General features: G+C 37.6%; 1 protein-coding gene across 2 annotated transcripts in view; it reads left to right on the top strand.

Moving 5' to 3' along the window:
* Window positions 1–22556, top strand: part of RNF170 (ring finger protein 170) — a 30637-nt gene that overhangs the window by 1609 nt on the left and 6472 nt on the right. The window contains exons 2-6 of one of the 2 annotated variants that reach the window (XM_070408492.1): window positions 6339–6482; window positions 10087–10162; window positions 12019–12127; window positions 16285–16358; window positions 20669–20779. In XM_070408492.1, the coding sequence (XP_070264593.1) occupies window positions 6346–6482; window positions 10087–10162; window positions 12019–12127; window positions 16285–16358; window positions 20669–20779 (507 nt within the window). In that variant the 5' untranslated portion in view covers window positions 6339–6345. The remainder of the gene's footprint in view (window positions 1–6338; window positions 6483–10086; window positions 10163–12018; window positions 12128–16284; window positions 16359–20668; window positions 20780–22556) is intronic. The other variant, XM_070408493.1, reaches the window with a different exon arrangement.

The raw sequence follows: 22556 nt of genomic DNA, 5'->3' as shown, positions 1-22556 counted from the left end.
ATTCTTCCTTACACTAAAGGGTCGAGAAATAACAAATACGTATCTCACCTGGCTGTTTCCTTTGATGCCTTGTGGGTCTTTGTCAAACCAGGTTTCCTACAACCCAGTTTCTGTGGAATCCCGTGCACTTAAAGTGACCAGACCATTACCCTTGTCAGGCCTGCAAAGTCAGTAGGTGAGCCTGGCTCCCCTGTAACTTGTTGTTGGATGTAGAGGAAAACAAGGTGTGAGACTTTCCTGGGAGGACTGTTGTGTAGAGAGCCCCTATATTCCAGCTGCTCGAGTTTTCAAGGCTTGACACAATTGACTGAAATCTCCCTTTTCATGTCAGACTGCTCATCCCATGCATGATAGTACAGTGTTCTTGAGGTTTCATTGTGTAGCCCCATTACCTTCCATGAAGGAAATTATTTTAAAAGCTTCGCGGACGTCAGTAATTGTCTGCAGAAGCCATGTGGCCATCACATTCCTACATGAGCTTGGGTACAAAGACAATGAGTTTATCCTTTGAAGTTATGGAATTTCCTGTATTTTCCTTATTTTCGTGTGTGTGTGTTTCCTGAAAACTTTGGAAAAGACCAAAGAGAAGGGAGTGGAACTTAGTTGTCTCCTTACTGCATGGTAATGTTCCCAAGTTTATCCTGTCTTCCCAGGGAATACCTACTTAGAGCTTTGATGAAGGACAGTTTGAGATGCTATATAATGCAGCTATGGGAAAGGTATGGCTAAGTTTTATCATGGTTCTGATGATTCCTTGACACTTGTTAATAACTGTTAATAACAGTAATCAAAATATTATAGCTCTGCCCTGGCCGGTGTGGTTCGGTTGGTGGGAGCAGAGTCCCATACCCCAAGGGGTCTTAGGTTCCTTTCTGGTTGGGGCACATACTTAGGTTTCAGGTTTGATCCCCAGCCCCAGTCGGAGCCTTACTGGGGGAGGCAACCAATCAATGTTTCTCTCTCTCTACCTCTCTCTCCCTTTCCTTCTCTTTAAAAAGAACATGTCCCCAGGTGAGGATTGAAGAAAGAAAAATAATTATAACTCCCATTTACTGAGAATCTATATAATATGCCAAGCAATATGCTGAATGTTGTTGTTTTTTGTTATTCCCTAAACTCCATAAAACAAGGTGCTTTTTTTGCCAAAAAGTGGCTGTTTGATATGGTTCAAATTAATGTTATATATTTTACATATAAGGAAGCTGAGATCCAGATTTTACTTAAGTACACAGTTGTCTGACTCCAAAGTTTATGCTTCTTTGATATATTAAAGTATATTCCTCACTAAGATTTAGCCAGTTAAGCAATAACAAAGCCAAAGGTAGAAATTAGTTCTGCTTCTATAATTATTCTATCAATTATCAACACAGTTGCCAACATATGCAGTATTTTGTTTCTGTAAATCTTAAGTAGTTAAAAACAATGCTATTAACACATTTTCATATTTGACAGGACCCTGTGAAATAGATTAGATACCATGTTCTATAAATTTAATAACCTTGTTCTGGGTTTGAAGTAAGCTGCATTTAGTAGCTGCTGTAACATGTGATATTCCCCTGTGCACTGCTCAAGGGAATAAGATGTAGTCAATGTGTGTGCCTCCCAGTGCAGTGCACTCACTGAGATCTTTATAAGACACCATCAACAAACAGGTGGTAGGTAAGAGTGAGACTGAGACAGATGATTTAAATCTGAGCACTTAAACTGAATTTTCATCTCTCAGGAAGGAAGCAGGCACTGGCTTTTATTTTTATTGTTAAAGTAATACATACTTGAAAAGAATTTAAACTATAAAACTGTATCCTGGGAAAGATTAAGATCTGGCTTTTCCAGTCCTCCCCACTTGTAGTCACTTTAACCATTGGTATTTATCTTTTTTGACTTTATTTTTCTATTGCAAAAAACTCTGGATCATAGAAATGTAGTGGTGGGAAGAAATTAAGGAATCCTCAGGTCTAGCTTTTCCATTTTGCAGTAAATGAGAGGTCCTATGAGATTAAATAGGGTCATAATTATAGTAGCAGAACTGGAGGTCAACTCCAGGCAATGCTTGGGCTTCAGTTGAGAGCTATGATGTTGGACACAATCGATAGCACTGTTCTGTTCTAGATAAAAAACTGACTGTGAAAAGCAAAAGTCGGACAATTGAAGTTCAGATCCACTTTGGAATTCATTAGCAAGATTGAGGTTTATTGTCATCTTCTCCAGTAGAAAATCTTCTTTCTATTGTTTATCCCCTATAATCTTAAATTGGCTTCTTTCCAAACTAAGGTGGTATTTTAATACCTCATTTTTGAGCCACTAGCTCCTACACTTCCTTTAAAAAAAATCTTTATTGTTGAAAGTATTACAGATGTGCCCCTTTTTTCCCCATCGACCCCTTTTAGCCTGTACCCACCTGCACACCAGGCGTTCACCACACTATTGTCTATGTCCATGGGTTATGCATATATGCATACAAGTTCTTTGGTTAATCTCTTCCCTCCCACCCACCCACCCAACCCCGCCTTCCTTCTGAGATTTGACAGTCTGTTCCATGCTTCTATGTCTCTTGATCTATTTTGTTCATCAGTTTATTTCATTAGATTCCACATATGAGTGAGATCATGTCATACTTTTCTTTCTCTGATTGGTTTATTTCGTCTAGCATAAAACTCTCCAGGTCCCTCCATGCTGTCTCAAGGGGTAAGAGATCCTTCAGTTCCTTTTTTATACTCTGACTAGAGGCCCAGCGCACGAAATCGTGCACAGGTAAGGTCCCTAGGCCTAGCCTGCGATCAGGGCCATCTTCTACCTGCTCACCGGTCCCCAGTCCTGTCCCGCCACCGCTGCCCACCCCGGTTCCCTGTGGTTCCCCATTTGCTATCTGGCGAACAGAGCCTGCAGGCCGGGGGAAGGGACCAAGAAGTGGTCAGTGCACCTCATAGCGACTGGTCAATCAGTTGTTCTGGTCGTTACGCCGTTATGGTCGCTGGCCTTTTATTATATAGGATTATAAGTGAAACTACTTTTGAAGCCCCCAGCAAGTAGGTCTCAGTCATCATTAGTAGTTCTCCCTACGAGAGCCCCTAGGTTTAGCTAGGGTTTCCACATGATAAGAAAATGCAACTGACTTCTCTGTTCCTCTCAGAAATTTATCAGCAATCTCCCATTCTACCCTTTCTCAGCCCAAGCACCTTCTTTGGTAGTACTGGAATTTGTGGAAATAAAAAGTAACTCATTTCAACAACTTTGGGAACTTCTATAAAAATAACAAGTAACATTATATCACTGTGTAGTACTTAACATATCCTGCCTGGGTCTCTGAGCTCTTGGAAGTGCTCATGAAGCAATATCTTAAGGGAGTAATTATGTGGAAATCCTACACACACACACACACACACACACACATATATATCTTAGAATAAATATATGTATATAGAGAAAAAATTAGGTGAGGCCAGTGTGGGACAGTGATTGAGCGTCAACCTATGAACCAGGAGGTCATGGTTTGATTCATAGTCCTGGTCTGGCATATGCCAGGTTGTGGCCTTGGTCCCCAGTGGGGGCATGAGGAGGTGGCTGATCATTGATTCTCTCTCATTATTGATGTTTCTATTTCTCTTTCCCTCTCTCTTTCTCTCTGAAATCAATAAAAAAATTTAAAATGTGGCTAGTGTGAATGAAGATGTGGTATAAGTGTTATACTGTACTTTATTTAAAATAAAATTAGTACAGTAGGCCCTAGCCGATGTAGCTAAGTGGGTAAAGTTTGGCCCATGCACTAAAGTGTCACAGATTCGATTCCTGGCCAAGGGCTCATGCCTGGGTTGCAGGTTCGATCCCTGCCCCAGTTGGGACGTGTGCCGGAGGCAACCAAACTGATGTGTCCTCTCACATCAGTGTTTCTCTCTCTTCCCCTCCCTCCTAACCCCCCCCCCCCCCCCTAAAATCAATGGAAAAAATATCCTTGGGTGAGGAATAACAACAACAAGAAATAGTACAGTAGAATTTAGTCACATTGCCACCAATTACACCTGGAAGGACATAGAAACTAATGTAATCATTCCATTTTTTTAAAAAAGTACAAAATAGTTAACTCCCTAAGTGTTTAGCATAGAAGATCCTCCCAACTGTGAAATAATTTGATTCAATAATTAGAGGCTGGGAATCTCAACATGGGATTACAGTTTGGTTATCTTTGAGCAGATGCAAGTAGTCCCCACTACCCTTAGGCCTTTTGACAGAGCCATAGCATCTCTAATTTAAAAAAAGGAAAACTGATAAAATAAAAATCTAAACTGACTACATGGCTCAATCCATGGCTCACTCCTAGCTCATATGAGGCTCTTTCTTCAGTTTCAGTTGGCAGTTCATTTGACTGTTCTTTTGGATAAAAATACTGAAGTTGAGGCTCTTTGAGTTTCCTGGTGTGAGCCTTCATCATGGATATCTGAAACCTGTCATTAGAAAGTTCCTCATATATCAGGCCATTATTATGTGTAAAGCTGATGGAAGCCGCCTTTGATCTGCTTGTTTGCTCAAGTTACTTCAGTGAGAGGTAATTTTCTTAGAAGCAGTGAGTTCAGATTCTTTCAAAGGTCTTGGACTCTCACACTCAAAGATTCCTCTTAACAGAGTCTCCTGATTAATGCTGTTGACTAAAACTCTTTTCAGTGCAGTTAAGTTACATAAATACAGAACTTTTTTTTTAATTTTCCATCATCATTTATTCCCTCTATGCCTTCTTCCACCTCCACCCAATCTTCTCCTTCCCCTCCCCCAAACACCACACTATTATCAATGTCTGAGTTCTCTCTCTTTTTTTCTTTTTTTTGCTCAATCCCTCTACCCACCCCCACTAGAGCTATCTGCCTGCTCTGAGTAGTTATATATAGTTAATTGAATCTTTATTTCCTTTATTTCCAGTTAGGTGTCTTATAAGTCTTTGAACTTTTTTGTTTTGCCATCTGAAAAACATGAATTACCTGTGACATTTGGACTCCGATGTGGTTAGGCTCTCTCTCCTTATACCTATAGAAATTGGGTATTATCATTTCTCTCTAGTTTAGTCTATGGCAGTGGTTCTCAACCTTCCTAATGCCGCGACCCCTTAATACAGTTCCTCATGTTGTGGTGACCCCAACCATAAAGTTATTTTCGTTGCTACTTCATAACTGTAATTTTGCTACTGTTATGAATCGTAATGTAAATATCTGATATGCAGGATGTATTTTCATTGTTACAAATTGAACATAATTAAAGCATAGTGATTAATCACAAAAACAATATGTAAATTAATTATATATGTGTTTTCCGATGGTCTTAGGCGACCCCTGTGAAAGGGTCGTTCGACCCCCAAAGGGGTCAGGACCCACAGGTTGAGAACCACTGGTCTGTGGGAAGGAGAGTTTCATATCCTCCCTTTTCTCTTCATAAGGAAATGCAGCCTGAGAGTGATTCCATATTCCAGGCAGGGCAAAGAATTCTGAGCCATAAGCGGAACTTAGTCCCAGCTGAGGCTACTAGTTTTTCAAGCACCAGAATTTTCATTAATTCAAGTAGTCTTAGCATAGATATAAATGTCCTATAGCCTCATTGTCTTTTATTTTTCAAATTACTAATACTATAAGTAAGGTAAGTAAGGTAAGTCACTCTTATTTAAACATATTCTATTAGGTCCTACTGGATATAGGGCACTATGCTAGGTAATATAGGATATGTACAGAAAAGACAATATTTTCTTCCCTATTCCTACATGATAAAATTCTGTGATGTACATTAGTACTATGAGGGAGAAGAGGATCTGATGTATTTGGAGAACTTATGTGGTATTCAAGAATAAGAAAAGAGCAGTTGGGCAGGAGGAGTGTTTTTTGTTTTTGTTTTTAAAGAAGCTACACTTGAAGAGAAAATGGTATTTTTTAAAATTTTGTTTTAAAAAATGTACATGGATGATACATTATAGTAATTGTTTTCCTTAAAGGAAATAGAATTGTGTACTCTCCAAACTAATGTCTGGCAAATTTTAAAGAACTCATTAATGGGGCAATCCACACTGGAGTTGTACTTAATGCAACCTACTTTAACTGGGTACTACAAAAAAAATTAAATATGTTAGAAGTCAATAATATTTATACTAGAGGCCCGATGCACGAAATTCATCCAAGAGTAGGCCTTCGCAGCCCCAGCTGCCTCACGGCCCTGCGGCCCTGACTCCCCGCCCACAGGTCGTTCCAGAAGGTCGTTCCACGGTCTGGTCTAATTAGTACATTAGTTCTTTATTATATAGGATTTTTATTAGTATTTTTTTTTCACGATGTCAGTTTTAACTTTCATCTTGTTTCTTTATCTTTTAGACCTGGAATGGCCAAATATCAGGGAGAAGTTCAAAGTTTGAAACTGGACGATGACTCAGTCATAGAAGGAGTAAGTGACCAAGTACTTGTGGCAGTTGTGGTCAGTTTCGCTTTGATTGCTACCCTGGTATATGCACTTTTCAGGTGAGACTAAAGGACAAAAGAATTGAAATAATATATATTTCCGAAGGCCACTGACTTTCTGACTGCTTCTAGTAATGCTTAATACTTAGTATGAAAAACAAGTAATAGATCTCCGCAATTGTATATATTTACTAAAGTATTTTTTTTCTACAAGGCCCTAAATGCTACCATACATTCCCTGATATTAGCTGTCTTATCAGATAAATCTACATTTATTATCATATTTTGAATAAAATATTAATATTTTCTATAGGAGTATCACTGTTTGAAAATGTAATTTTCATAATTGAATCTATCAACTTGTAGGTGATATAGTAAATACAAAATATTTTCAGTGTTTAAATATAAAACTAAGGCAAAAAAGAAAAACTCGTTTTATAGTATATAGGGACTTTAGGTTAGAATTAAAATTATTGTTATAGAATCAGAAATAATACTTAAAGGTGTCAGATGTCTATATACCAGTGATTTTCAATCAGTGTGCCGCAAGAATTTTTAAAACATGGAATACCTGACTATTTACTCAGGGACACTGACCTCTTTTCCCTCAGATTGTGAAATAAAAAAATGATAGCAGTCAACACAACATTAGCCATTCAGTTTGAAGGAATCAAAATTATTCCTTTTTTTTTTTTTGTCAGATTGGACAAAAATACAGTATTTTTTGGTGTGCTGCAGAATTTTAGTAATTAAATTATGTGTGCTATGAGATGAAAAATTTTGAAAACTGCTGCTATATACCAATACATAGAGACTAGTAAGAAACTAGAAATTTAAGTGTTAACACATGGAGATAAATATATATATATATATATATATATGTTAGAAGCCCGTTGCACGAAGATTTGCGCAATAGGCCTTCCTTCCCCTGGCTGCTGGCACCGGTTTTCCTCCAGCACCTGGGACCCAGGCCTTTGGTCCGGCTGCAGCCAAGAAGCCAAGCCTCTTCAGTCTTCAGTCTTCACTCCGGCCGGAGCCTTCAGTCTTCGCTCTGCGCCTGTGTATGCAAATTAATTGCCATCTTTGTTGGGTTAATTTGCATAGTCACTCTGATTGGCTGGTGGGTGTAGCGGAGTGACACTAATTTGCATGTTTCTCTTTTATTAGTGTAAGTTAGTTTGCCTGTTTTTACTTAGGTAGACATGTTTGTGTAATTAAAATTAAGTATATATGAAAAGTTTAATTTCACAGAATAGTTTTCTATATTACAGTGGTTTTAAGTTTATACTGAATATGTGTAATAAATGCATGCATTCACCAGTCATCTGGAGTAAACAAATGCACACAGTTGGGGCATGGCTCAGTGCACGTCAGAACGGTGGCTAGTGTGCATTAAGACTGCTGCAGAAAGTCACCCAACCCAACAACAGAACTATGAGCTATGTAGTGTGATCACCTGCTAATCGTTTGCCAAACACTGTTTACCAGCGATGCTTCTTGGATTTAAATATGTAGACTATAGTTGTAGATATGTAATATTTATTTATGTCAGTGAAATTGCTAGTGTTTTTTCCAACATATGGCCCATTTGCTAAAAATTTGTTTAAAAAGGGTAGGGGTAAGAGGGAGAGATCAACCAAGGGACTTGTATGCATGCATATAAGCCTAACCAATGACACCAAGGGGGTGAGGGCACAGACACCAGGGGGGTGAGGGCATGAGTTGGGGGGTTAGGGGGGCAATGAGGGGATAAGGACACATATGTAATACCTTAATCAATAGAGAAAAAAATTATTCAAAAATTACCAAAAAACCCCACAACAAAACCAGTGAATAACAACAGCAACAACAATAACCTGTTAATTTAATTATAAGTAAATCTTGGTAAAATGCATTTTAAAATTAACAATGTGTTCATTTTCACATACTACATAAGGACGGAAATTTTGTCCATTAAATCCAAAGTCTGTTAAATCAAGGTCCGCATAATCAAGGGTTAACTGGAGTTCCATTATATTTAGACATTTGACTTTAAATTGTTTTTATGTCTTCTCTGAAATGATGGTTATGTTTAATCAGCTTTCTTTTCTAAAATTTGAAAATTTTTTTCAAACATTTTTATTGATTTCAGAGAGGAAGGGAGAGGGTGAGGTAGAAACATCAGTGATGAGAGAGAATCATTGATTGGCTGCCTTCTGCACGCCCCCTATTAAGGATTGAGCCTGTAACCCAGGCATGTGCCCTTGACGGAAATCGAACCCAGGACCCTTCAGTCCGCAGGCTGATGCTCTGCTCTGTTCACTGAGCCAAACCAGCTAGGGCTAAAATTTGAATTTTTTTACTAAAAATTGAATAATCATAGGATGGATTTCTTTAATTTTCCTTATCCCATTGGAATATTAGTTTAGAATTCTTATTGCTGTTGGATATTGGTTCACCCAGAGAGTAAAGGCTCCTCTATAGAGTAACACCAGGATTGTGTGGACTTAAAATTGCTGTTAAAGAGGTTTTAGTTTAGGAAAAACTTTTACAGTCAAATGAAATTAAGCCATAATTCAGATATGAATCTTGACCCCCAACCTGCTAACCTAAGTACTTTTATTTTTTTTTTATTTTTATTTTTTAAAATATATTTTATTGATTTTTTACAGAGAGGAAGGGAGAGAGATAGAGAGCTAGAAACATCGATGAGAGAGAAACATCGATCAGCTGCCTCCTGCACATCTCCTACTGGGGATGTGCCCGCAACCCAGGTACATGCCCTTGACCGGAATCGAACCTGGGACCTTTCAGTCCCCAGGCCGACGCTCTATCCACTGAGCCAAACCGGTTTCGGCAACCTAAGTACTTTTAATTTTCAATACTTACTTGTCTTATCCCATCCTATTATATCAGTCACTATTGTATTGCTTTTGAGTATCCAGTTTAATTTTTAATGTTAAGATATTAGTGGTATGTTAGCTTTTGGCATTTCTACATTATATAATTTTAGTTGTTTTAGTTGTTTAGTTGTTTTTTAATATTATTTGTATTGGTTTCAGAGAGGAAGGGAGAGGGAGAGAGAGATAGAAACATCAATGATGACAGAGAATCATTGATCAGCTGCCTCCTGCACGCTTCGCACTGGAGATCGAGCCCGCAACCTGGGCACATGCCCTGCAGGGGAATCAAACCTGGGACCTCCTGGTTCATAGGTGGGCACTCAACTACTGAGCCACGTTGGCTGGGCTATAATTTTAGTTTTTGATTTCTCTGTCCCCCACCTCACCATAGGTTAAAAAGTTGGGAGAAGGACTTTGTTAGATATGGAAAAGTGTTCAAATGCATAATAATATATAGATTTATATAGCTGCTTATTTTGAAGGAATTGTACAAAAGAATTAAATGTGTTCATTGTTCTTTTATTATTTGTAAGTCTGTGATTACATTAAATCCAAGGTACTAGGTCTCTGAATTTCATCATTTGCCAGTTAAACCTGAAATGGGCCAATAATCAGTGATCTCAGAATAGCCTGGAGTGTTCAGTCCTGGAAGTGGAGTACAGTTGTCCACTATCATTTACGTTTTAGTTACCAGTATTCTGGGTCAAAAATTAGACCCATAAAGAAAACTGATTCATCTGACAGTATTTTATATTCAAAGTTTATTGTATTTTATTCAACAGAAATGCACATCAAAACATTCACCCAGAAAACCAAGAACTAATAAGGGTGCTTCGGGAACAACTTCAAACAGAACAGGTACTGTTTATGTAAATATGTGCATTTATGCAAGAAGTAGACGTTATAACACCCTTTGTTTATGATATTATGATGAAGTATTAATAAATTACTTTTTGGAAACATAGGCTTCTTCCTGCTTTAAGACCTTAAATTATTCTATTGATTGTATAGTTTCAGATTAGGCAAACGATTAGTATTAATCTATTCAGGTGTTTTCATATTTTTTTAACTTGCTTTAAAAGACAGCAGTTTTCCTTTTACTTACTTGTGAGGAAAGAATCACTGTCTAATTGGCTTTAGCGAAATGTAGTGTAAAAACTATTCTTTCTAACATAAATTTCTCAAAGACCTACAAAGAAATGACTATAAAGAGTGGCTTTTTTTCTTTTTCTTCAGCAGTCAAAGTTAAGAAAACTAGTTAGGCAAAATAAGAAAATTTTTCTCATCTGCCCTGTCTTTGTTTCTAACCAGATGAACTCTCTATGATCCAGAAATGTAACATATTTTATGAAGGCTGGATTAAGTAGGATATTATACACCTTTATGCTGAGATAGCTCACATCAAAAACAAAATTTAAAAATTGATTTCCTACCCACCATGCAAACTTTAATTCCAAAGAGGGTTTTATTGATTATCCATTCACCAAATATTTATTGACAATCCACTATATGCCAGACAGTGTTCTAGGAATTGGGAATTCAATTCTGAACTAAACACACAAGAATCCTGCTTCTTAGAACTTAAATTAATTGATGCAAAAATAGTTTAAGCATGTTAGTAGTACTCTATTCCAGAGCTGTTGTTATCAGTAATTCATGCTGGGATAGTGTTTAGTAAGTCACAAAATGATTTCACATACTATTCTTATTTAATCTTCAAACATAAGAAAGGCAACATTTATTCTCATTTAACATATTAGATCACTAAGATTTCCTTAAATTCACACTAGGGTTACATGACTAGATCTAGATATACAGGAGTCCCAGACTGAGGGGGATCTTCCAGGTTTTGTTTTGTTTTTTACCACTGTCCGAGGCATGTACCTCATACCTTCCATAGCTTGATTAGAATAGTTAGAATAAAGCTAGTGACTTATCCTATACTGTGCTGTCCTACATTGTAGGCATTAGCCACACATGGCTATTTAATTTTACATTAACTAATATTAATTAAAAATTCACTACTTTAGTCACATTAGCCATATTTCAAGTACTCAATAGCCATTTGTAGCAAGTGGTTACCATACTGGACAGCACAAATAAATTTCCGTTATTGCATAAAGTTCTGTTGGACAGCACTGGTAACTGGTTTTTCATCAATTCCCAAAGAATAATAAGAGAAAAGGTAGGGGGGAGAACATTAAGTGCTGTATGTTTTTCTTTTTTGCACCATTAAAAATGATATAAAAGACTATAACTTCAAGGTGTGACCTTGGCTAAATTAATTAAGTAGCTAAACACTGGTCAGGAATGTATGAATGAAAAAAATATTAAAAATGAAAAAAGCTAATACTTTGGAAACAGTTTGACATTTCTTATCCTTCATTTATGGGTTAGCTCAGCCTTGTGTTACTCATTCAAAGGGAGTAAAAGAGAAACTCCTGAGTTATCCAAGGTTTTTATTTTTAGATTGTGTTCAGGAAAGAAAGTAGAGACCATGCTGTTTATAAATAAAACAACAATATTTATAACTTTAAATATTTCTTCAGCAAAGTTAAGAAAATAATTAACTTTATTGAACCTTAAACTATTGCAAATCTCAAATTTGATGAGGACTACACAGTATTGGCTATATTCTTAAGAGTAGTTGAACATAAAGATAGCTTTGAAAAGCTTGTGTTTCATGTATAAATGTATACACATTTTCTCATCAGGATGCACCTGCTGCTGCTCGACAGCAGTTTTACACTGACATGTACTGTCCAGTCTGTTTACATCAAGCCTCCTTCCCTGTGGAAACAAACTGTGGACATCTCTTTTGTGGTAAGCAAGCAATGCTGTACTTGGTAATAGTGACTCTTTGGACCAAGACTCATATGTGGATTGCTCCAGATATCCTGCCCTACTTATCAGCCACTTTTACTTAGTGTCTCTGCGTTCAAAGATGGAAAAAACTAGTTATTCAACTTCTCAATAAACAGAAATATGTTTCTTTGAATAGTAATTTAGGTATATCAATACCAGGATGGATTGACTAATTGTTCATCACTTTTTAGGGTTTCATTTATTATCCATCTTTCCCAAGGCAGGACGGTTCTTCTCTCAAGGACCCTGCCCAAGACCTTCTCTTAGCTCTACTATTTTTTACTCTGAGTCAATACAGATAGTTCTTAGCCTCTTTTTTTTTTAAATAAAGTTTGTGTTTCATTTAAGGGGCATTCAATTTTAAAAAATATATATATTTTATTGATTTTTTACAGAGAGGAAAGGAGAGGGATAGAGAGTTAGAAACATCGATGAGAGAGAAACATCAATCAGCTGCCTCCTGCACACCCCCTACTGGGATGTGACCGCAACCCAGGTACATGCCCTTGACCAGAATTGAACCTGGGACCCTTCAGTCCCCAGGCCAACGCACTATCCACTGAGCCAAACCAGTTAGGGCCTTAGCCTCTCTTTCTTGACCTCAAGAAGTTTGGTGATGGAGAATGAGAAACCTAGAGCATGTAGTGGGACAAAAAGGCAATGTTGATTTCACTCTTACTTAGTATCAGTAAGAGGTGCTTTCTACCCTCCAGAAAGATTTCATAGAGAAGAATGAGATGCCATATAGTCATTACTTGTTATGGTCATATGAGGTTGGGGAGAGTCAGTTATTACATGATAGTTAACATATTTCAGTTCACCTAACCCCATAAAACCAAGGCTCAGAGGTGTTAAGAAATTTTACAAGGTAAATCTAGCTGCTAAGGGACAGAGGTAGTTTTAAATGTACATCTAACTTCAAACTCTAGCTCAATTCTACTCTGATTGGTGGCTTATACATCTACTCTACTTAAGATGTATCCGATTTTTCATTGTAGTAATTCTTTGTTTGAACAGCTATATTCAAGATAGGATTCCAATTGCTCCCAAAATGCACACAATTTCCATATAAAGACTAATTTAAAATGTAGCATACAATGACCTTACAAATTACTTTTGTTTAAGATTCATTATATAGAATTCTTAGGTATATAGTGTTACTGTTTATGTTGTTAGGGATGACATACGTATTTGAAATCCATACCAGGTACTGCAGGATTTTCTGTACCTGGTGCTAGTTTAGTAAGTACTAACCAACCCCATTATTGCCTCATCCAGTAATTCCAACTTCTTTTCTAAGGTTTTTGCCTAAGCAGCTAACAAATTATAATTATCTGTTGGAAATGCTAATGAGGAGCAAAATAATGAAAAATCAGATAGGGAGAATTAAATGGCCATCAGAGAAAGCAGATACTTCCCCCCACTCTCAAATCTCTGGTAGATATTCCTAATCAGTTGGACACTTTTGCTGAGTCTGGATATGGACTCCACCATCCTCTAACACAGTACTCCAGGCAAGTGTTAGGAATCACTGAGGTTTGGCAGGCAAGGTGAACTCTGTTTGCCAATCCAGGCTTAAGTAATTCATTGAGTGGATAACTCAGTCAATTGAAAGATGGCTGTATTGTGTTCTTGGTTTTACCTTTGGGTCTGAGGTAATAGGGTAGATTGCCTCTGATATCTTGCTCTACTTGTTAGACACTTTTATTTACTGTCTGTAAGTTCAAAGGTTAAGAAAACTAGTTATTCTACTTCTCAATAAACAGAAATGTGTTTCTTTGAATAGTATAGTTCAAGTATACTGATACCATCAAGAGCACTTTAGCTTAGTTCCTATATATGGAACTAGCTCTGTCTCTTTACGGGGAGTTAGAAATGATGCAGCAGCAGATTTTACCTTACTTGCCATTGTAGCCATCATGATTTTATTTAATTCTCCAGCAGTCTTATGAGGTCTTATTCCCATTTTACAAATAAACTAATTTAGAGAGATTGTGACCCAGATTAAAATAATTGAGTCATCTCTCCCACATCCTATTTAGGTGGATCTCTCTTCTTAAAGAAGGGGAAAGTTGAGAAAAAGGAAACACATCAAGCATGTCATAGCAGATGTGTATGAACTGAAGTGTTTAATTTACTGGACCGTAGTTTCCCAGTACAGGCAAGTGGCTGTTATATAATTTGCAAAACAAGGACATCTACACCTCAATTTGTGGAAAAGTGATGTGGGATTAAATAAGTTCAGCCCGGGCCAGGGTGGTTGGAGCATTGTCCTGTGCACCAAAGGGTGGAGGGTTTGATTCTTGGTCAGGGCACATGCCAGGGTGGCGGATTCCACCCCACTCCCACCCTGTTGGGATACATGTGGGAGGTGGCCGATTGATGTTTCTCTCTCCCTTTCTCTCTAAAATAAATAAAAAAATGAAAAAAAATAAGCTCATGTGTCAAAACACATTGAACTTTTTGAGTTAGAAGGAGGAGATAAATCTAAGGCATTATTACAAATGGTAATAATAATACTAACAGATTTATAATAAGTTTTGCTTTAATATAGTTTCGATATGAAGTTAGATTGCTCAAAGTACTTAATATTATCTAACACAATACTCTCGAGAGTAGGGGGAAAATATCAGATAAAAGATTGGTTAGCTTTTAAATTCATCTTTAAATTGTCAAACCAGTTTTTCCCCACAGTCACTGGAATGTCCAATTTGTACAGCTTTTGCTTAGCCCAGTGGTTTGCTCACCCATCTCCTCTTCTATCCATTTCTTCTTCTGGTGATTGCTCTTGCTATTCATAAAACCTGAAGTGTCCTCCCTCCTGATTTTTGCCCCTCTAAATTTTTGCTATCCTACAAAGTTCAAGTCTTTCTCCTTTGCAGGTTACTCTCTAGCACATCCCAGAAAGTTCTCCCTCTCTGTACTCCTTTTGTACTTACTTAATATTACACAGTTTAATATTTACATACCCTCTGATTGAATTTGTCACCTTGGTCTCCTCACTTTGATTGCCATTGCTTCTTCTAAATTCTGGACATTCATTTGATCTGGAAGAATCAGAATAAGGAATACAGGAGGCTAAGCTATGTTGCCAAGGCAAGAGTAAGAATACAGAGAAAACCCTGGAGGGAGGAGGGAGACATGAAGCACTTAGTTCACATTCACAGTGGAACCTGGATGGTCTGAGAAACAGTGTCCTGCAGAAAGGAAAATGAATCAGACCCTTAAACATCAGAAAGTATTTAAAAATATTTCTTCTTCCTTGTTACTGGTCTAAAACTTAGTGCTTCTGCTTCCTGAGGTCTGCTCTTGGACTGTGCCTAGCTGTTTTGCTGCCCGCAAACACCTTCAAGGAAAAAAATCAAACTCATCCAGTACAAAAGTGGATTCAATTACTGAACTGGATTATAAACTTTATTAGGGCAGAGAGCATGTAATCTGTATGATTTTGTTCCTTTTTCACACTACTTAATTACTGTTATTAATACTTAAGTAACTTGGCTTTCAAAACTCATAAAAAAGTAAGAATTGTGTTTTTGTAACATACTAGTATATATGAAATTTTGAACAGAAAATTTAGGCTGATTTTTTTGGTGTAATTTATACAATGATGTTTAATCATTGTTTTATTTACATAGGAAATGCAATATCTTCTAATAAGCCTCAAAGCATTGAAGCAATTAATGCATGCTTGCTTTTGTCTAAAAATATCTATATCTTAACTGGTATTTTAAATAAAAATGTTTTTTAGCCGGGCCGGCATGGCTCAGTGGTTGAGCATCGACCTATGAACCAGGAGGTCTCGGTTTGATTCCCGGTCAAGGGCACATGCCCCGGTTGTGGGCTCGGTCCCCAGTGGGGGGCGTGCAGGAGGCAGCTGATCAGTGATTCCTTCTCATTGTTGATGTTTCTACCTCTCTCTCCCTCTCCCTTCCTCTCTGAAATCAATAAAAATATACTTTTAAAAATGTTTTTTAATAGCTGGGAATTGTTATTAGATTTGAATTTGCCTGAAGAGATGTTGGATGAAGTAAAAAAAAAAAGTTTTAAATAAGATGACACTGTTCAAATATTTTAGGTATTTTAAACATCACTATTAATTTTTCCCCCCTTAGGTACCTGCATTATTGCATACTGGAGATACGGTTCTTGGCTTGGGGCAATCAGCTGTCCAATTTGTAGGCAAACGGTAATGTTTGTATCCAGAAAGCATCATTAATGCTAGTTCATTTTGTAAATCTTTGTAGTTTCTGTATCTGAATTCTGAATTATTTTGATATTTTTAGAATTTCCTTTATCCAAAGCTTCTATGATGTTATTCCATTATTTTTATGTCTTTAAGACACCTCAAAAAAAGGTAATCCCTTTGAAATTCTTCAGTTGTAGGAAAAACAAATGGTAAGTGCCTAGAAAGTCTTTGTTGTAATACCAGCAAAGTAATAGCTGAACTAGCTAATCAGGCTTAAGTAAATATCCCTCATTTTCTTATGGAAAAAAAATGGTATTTCCTTTTTAACTTATTTTTAATCTGTCCTTCTCCAGTAAGGGTCCAGATAGCTTTAAATAATAGTTTTTAACTGTTTTTTTTTTTTTTTTTTTTTGAAACATAACCACATTGAATTATCCAGAACAGATCTGACTGTTATAGTTAGTCTAGAACAGCCGTGGGCAAACTATGGCCCGCGGGCCGGATCCGGCCTGTTTGAAATGAATAAAACTAAAAAAAAAAAAAAAAAAGACTGTACCCTTTTATGTAATGATGTTTACTTTGAATTTATATTAGTTCACACAAATACTCCATCCATGCTTTTGTTCCGGCCCTCCCGTCCAGTTTAAGAACCCATTGTGGCCCTCGAGTCAAAAAGTTTGCCCACCCCTGATCTAGAAGCTACCTCAGGAGGGAGGCAGTAAGTTTTCATAAACATGTATTGAAGACTGAAATGTCAGCACAGATGGTATTGCCAGATTTTCTGTTTCTTTGACAAACTGGGAAAAGCAATATACTGAAAATTCTGAGAAACTGAAGTTCTTAGTTTATTTTAATTAGTAAATATAGCAAAATAGTCCAGAGACAGAGATGCATCGAACAGACCGTCAAACTTCAGAGGGAAGGTGGGGGGGGGGGGGGGGGGTGCCGGTAAGAGATCAACCAAAGGACTTGTATGCATGCATATAAGCATAACCAGTGGACAGACACTAGGGGGGTTAGGGCATGTGCTGGGGGGTTGGGGTGGCCCATGAGAGGTCAATGGAAAAAGGAGACACATATAATACTATATGTAACACTTTAAACAACAAAGAATTTTAAAAAAAGATACGCAAAAAACTTATCTAATCATAAAAAAATATATAGCAAAATAGGACATTCTCTCAGTTGTGTATAGTTTTTCATAATTTCCTTTTTATTTTATTTTTCGTTTAAAATAAAAATATACACCTTTTTTATAATGAGTTATGAATATGTAAAAAGACAGCATCTCCCTAGGAAGTCTCCTAGTATGTAAAATAAAGTCCTAAAAAGGATAGTTTCCAAGTAAAGATGTCAAATTAGATGTATATATTTACTTTTGCTCCCTCTTATAACCCCACTAAAACAACAGTAAAGGATATATTTTTTAATATATGTATTTTTTATGTTTAGAGAGAGAGGAAAGGAGAGGGAGAGAGATGGAAACATCAGTCGGTGCCTCCTGCATGCCCCCACCAGGGATCAAGCCTGCAACCTGGGTATGTGCCCTGACCTGGACTTGAATCGGCACCTCTTATTTCATAGGTTCACACTCAACCACTGAGCCACACTCGCCAGGTGTAAAGGATGTTATATAAAGACACAAACCCACAGACACCAAAAAATAAAATGATATGAGAGGTGACGATTTTTCAAAAATTCTTTGTAAAATATGACAGACATACAGAAAAACCACACTAAACAAAGAAGTACAGCTCATTGAATTATCACAAAGCAACTCTTGAGTCATCATCACTCAGGTGAAGAAACAGAAATTGGCCAACCAGCCCCAGAAGCCTCCTCATGACACCTCCCAAATCTTCACCCCTTCTTCCTCTCCTATAGGCAACTTCTGTTTCACTTTTATCATAAGCATTTCCTTGATTTTCTTATCTTAGCATACATCTCTAAGATTATTTAGTTTTATCTGATTTTTGGAGTTTAAGTAAAACCATATGGTATACATGTTACACACACGTGTGCTCGCGTATATATGGGGGGCAAAAGTAGATTTACAGTTGTTCATATGGAAAATAATACAATAATTAAAAAATAATAATACAAGAATAAACTCAGTGTCTCACATACTCACAACTGTAAACCTTTTGCCCACTCCCGTATACCTTTCAGCCTTTGTTCTAACTCTACTGCTCTCTATTACTGCCTTCATCTTTGGTGTAGGGGGAGGTTTAGGGCTTTCTCTTCTTTCCTTCTTCCTTCTACATTCCCCAATTCTGTCTCTTTCACATTTAATTCTTTATCATATGGTCAGGTGGAAAATCTTTTGGTTGTTTTTTTTATACTGCCTCTCTGGATGATTTTATATCTGACACAAAGCAATCAACACTGAAACTCATTTGCACTATCACCTTTCATCATCTTTAACTATCTGCCAGCCACACTGAGACCAGGCCCTAGGTCCTGTGTTAAAGAATTAGTTCCACCACCCGCAGCTTTTTGCAGGGTATATAGAAGTTATCAGGTGGTATCCTTTGGCCCACCCATAAATTGGCTAGAGGCTAGAAAGATGGAGATAAAGTTGTTTCAATATAATAGCTTTTGGTTTTCTAACTATAGAGTAATTCATCCTGGAGGCAAGACAGGTGGCAGATACCTGCTTCACTTCCTGTTTCCCTGGAAATAATAATGCATAGGCTGATGCCTCTGGCTAGAACATGCTCACCACTTCCCTCCGTGAACACATACACTAACACATGCATGGTCCTACCTGTGTTTCAAGGACTAGCTTAAGTTTCAAGATCTCTGGACACTGCAGGGAGAAGTTCTTACTTTCTCAAGCACCATTATAACACCTACCACAGTGCCTTAGAATAGGCTGTTGAACAGGTCTGCCTCCCCTTCTATCTTGGGGATTGTGATCACCAATGGGCAAGGCCATGTCTTCATTTTTTTTTTTTTGTATATCAAGCACTTAGCACAGTGCCCACAATAAGGTGCTCAATTAATATTTATTTAAAGGTGTGGAGCCGAAACCGGTTTGGCTCAGTGGATAGAGCGTCGGCCTGCGGACTGAAGGGTCCCAGGTTCGATTCTGGTTAAGGGCATGTGCCTTGGTTGCAGGCACATCCCCAGTGGGGGATGTGCAGGAGGCAGCTGATCGATGTTTCTCTCTCATCGATGTTTCTAACTCTCTATTCCTCTCCCTTCCTCTCTGTAAAAAATCAATAAAATATATTTAAAAAAAAAAAAAAAAGAATGCACTTGACAAATTCGTGAAGAGATAACAGTACGTGCTCTTCCTTCTACTGCCTGCTGTTAGTCACTCCTTTGTTGAGCTGTTGGAGAGTATGTAGGTACTGGGAAGCCCAGGTTTTACAGCTAAACAGAGGAAGGACAAGAACAACAGCTGGCCTTGGCCAGTGTGGCTCGTTTAGAGCATCATCCCGTACCCTGAAAGGTTGTGGGTTCAATTCCCAGTTGGGGCACATACCCAGGTTGCAGTTTGGTCCCTGGTTGGGGCACATATGAGAGGCAACAGGTCGATGTTTTTTTCTCTCTCCCTTCCTCTCTCTGAAGAAAAATAAACAACCAACAAGAGCTAGATGATTCAAACCTAAATCTGTCATTATACAGCAACCATTTCTATCGGGGTTTTCAAGGTCTACATCTTCAGATTACCCAGATGTGGTCCTGGGATATTTGTGTATCCTCACCTCTACCATGAAGGAAAATGGGTTAAATGTACTATGTTATATAACAGTATCAAGAAGGAACTTTTTTTATTGTAGCAGGGCTAGGTGTTTGAGAACGTCCTTGCACTAAGTTAATCCTTGTATTATGGTTGCTAATATTTAAAGATATTTCAAATACCAGTGAGGATAAGGAATCATGATTTTAATCAAAGAAGAGATCCCCTGTTTTTCTCTCTCCAAGTGAGATATATATATATATATATATATATATAGTCTCACATATAATGTCACTTTGCTCCTGAATGTTTTCTCATCATTCTTACATCTTCAACTGTAGAGAACTACTGACTTTTTTCCTAGTCTGGACTGGAAAATATTAGAACCCGTGTTTGGATAAGGTGCCCGTTTTATTTTATAGATGTTCAAATTAATTTTGCACTGGATTTTATAGTAGGCAGTGATCTTACTTTCCTCCCCTGTGTTGCCTTTATTAAAGGAAATGAGTGAAATATAAATTCAAAAGTTTCTCTCATTTTACTGAATAACACAAAATGAAAAAAAAAAAAGCCACACAAATGCTGCAGAAAGGTATAACTTTTTTTTTCTGTAATATTATAGGTAACTTTATTGCTACCAGTATTTGGTGAAAATGACCAGTCTCAGGAAGTTGTATCATTGCTTCAAGATATTAGTGATTATAACCGGAGATTCTCAGGGCAGCCCAGATCTGTAAGTAACATTATAGCAGGTACAAAGTTAGAGGGAACAAAGTGAAAGTATAATGATACTTCTCTTCTGTAAAGTGAGCTTTACCAACAAATATTCTTTGACTATGAAAAACCTCATTGTTTACGTGTGTTGGGTGAAGTTTTTGCTTTCATCAGTGTTGTCATTCATTGGGTTACAGCTTTCCCAAGAACTACAGTGTTTCTATCTTAAAAAAAAAAAAAAAAAAAGGCATTGTAAAAGCCTTTTATGAAAGAGATACCTGCAAAAAAGCAATAGGGAAAATTGGAGGGAGATGTAAAATTATTAACTCCTCTATGATTCTAAAATAGTGTTTGTTTTATGAGAAAATTACAACTGAGAACTGCTGGAGACGGTTTTACACTTGTGTTTTACTCAAGTTATTTACCCTAGCCCATGTTTGAAATGTTCCTTTAAGTAACCCTCTGTGTTATCTTAGCTATTCAAGAACATTCTACTTTTAAATAACATTAATTCTACAGTTGACCCCTCCCCTTAAAAAAGGCATTTGGTAGATTAAAAATTGTCACGTTTTATTGTCTCATTCAAGTTTTCTCAAAATCTAACAGAAATCTAGAAGGGTATGAATGACTGAATATGTATTTCAAAACCAGAATATACTAAGTACAAATGTAATGCATATATGGAACGCACAGACCTCTCCTCCGAGCTCTAGACTTTGTATATCAACTGCTTAGCTTATATCTCCACTTGGATGTCCCATAGGCCTCTCAGACTTAACATGTTTAATATTGAACTGATTCCCTCCCTAACTCAGTTAACTCTTTTCTCAGTCTTACTGAGCTCCCCCTCCCCTCAATCCCCTCATCTGATCTGTAAATAAGTCATACCATTTCTTGCCTTTTGGGGGACTCCTGTCATTTTTACTTTATAAAAATGTCGTGTCTCTGGCTATTATATTAGTCAAAGTCACCATCATCTCTTGCTTAGGACAGTTACCGTGGCCTCTTCACGTTGATGTTTTTCTCTGCGTAGCAGCCCAAGTAATGTTTTTAAAACATAAGGCCATGATGCTTTTGTATTTTAAAATTTGCAATTTTTTGGCCTGGCTGGTGTGACTCAGTGGTTGAGCATTGGCCCATCAACCAAAAGGTCACGGTTTGATTCCTGGTCAGGGCACATGCCCAGGTTTTGGACTCAATCTCCAGTAGGCAGTGTGTAGGAGACAGCCAATCAGTTCTTCTCTCTCATCGATGTTTCTCTCTATCCTTCTCCCTTCCTTTTTCTAAAATCAATGTATTTTTTTTAAAACCTTGCCGTTTTTTGTAATAATGTTCCATCCAACTCCTTACTGTGGCTTCCAAGGCTCTGCATGACTTGGTTCCTCCTTCCCTCCCTAACCTCTTGTGTCACCCTCCCCATCCCTCACCATACTTAACACTGGCCTCCTTTCAGCTCTCAGAATAGCTCCAAGTCCCTCCACATTAAAGCCTTCACATGTGCCATTTCCTGTTTGGAATGATTGTCCCTCTGCTCTTCTCATGGATGACTTCTCATCCTTGAGGTAGCTATTAAATAGGCTGAGGCTTTCCATGACAACTAAGGTATTCTCTATTTTGCCCTCTGTACATTCCCTTCATAGCATCCATCACAAAGGGCACTCAAGACTTGTTCCTTGTCTTTCTCTCCGTAGACTAAAAGCATCATGAGAGCAACAACTGGGTTTATTTACTCAGTGCTGTATTCTCACTGTGAAATTCAGTGTCTGGGATACAATAGGCCCTTAATGTTCATTGAG

Source organism: Myotis yumanensis, unplaced genomic scaffold, assembly GCF_028538775.1.
Source record: "Myotis yumanensis isolate MYYU_CA2020_CCGP unplaced genomic scaffold, mMyoYum1.0.hap1 SCAF_3, whole genome shotgun sequence".
Classification (NCBI taxonomy): Eukaryota; Metazoa; Chordata; class Mammalia; order Chiroptera; family Vespertilionidae; genus Myotis; species Myotis yumanensis.
Note: the sequence above shows the minus strand (reverse complement) of the source record. Positions and strands in the feature narration are given on the sequence as shown.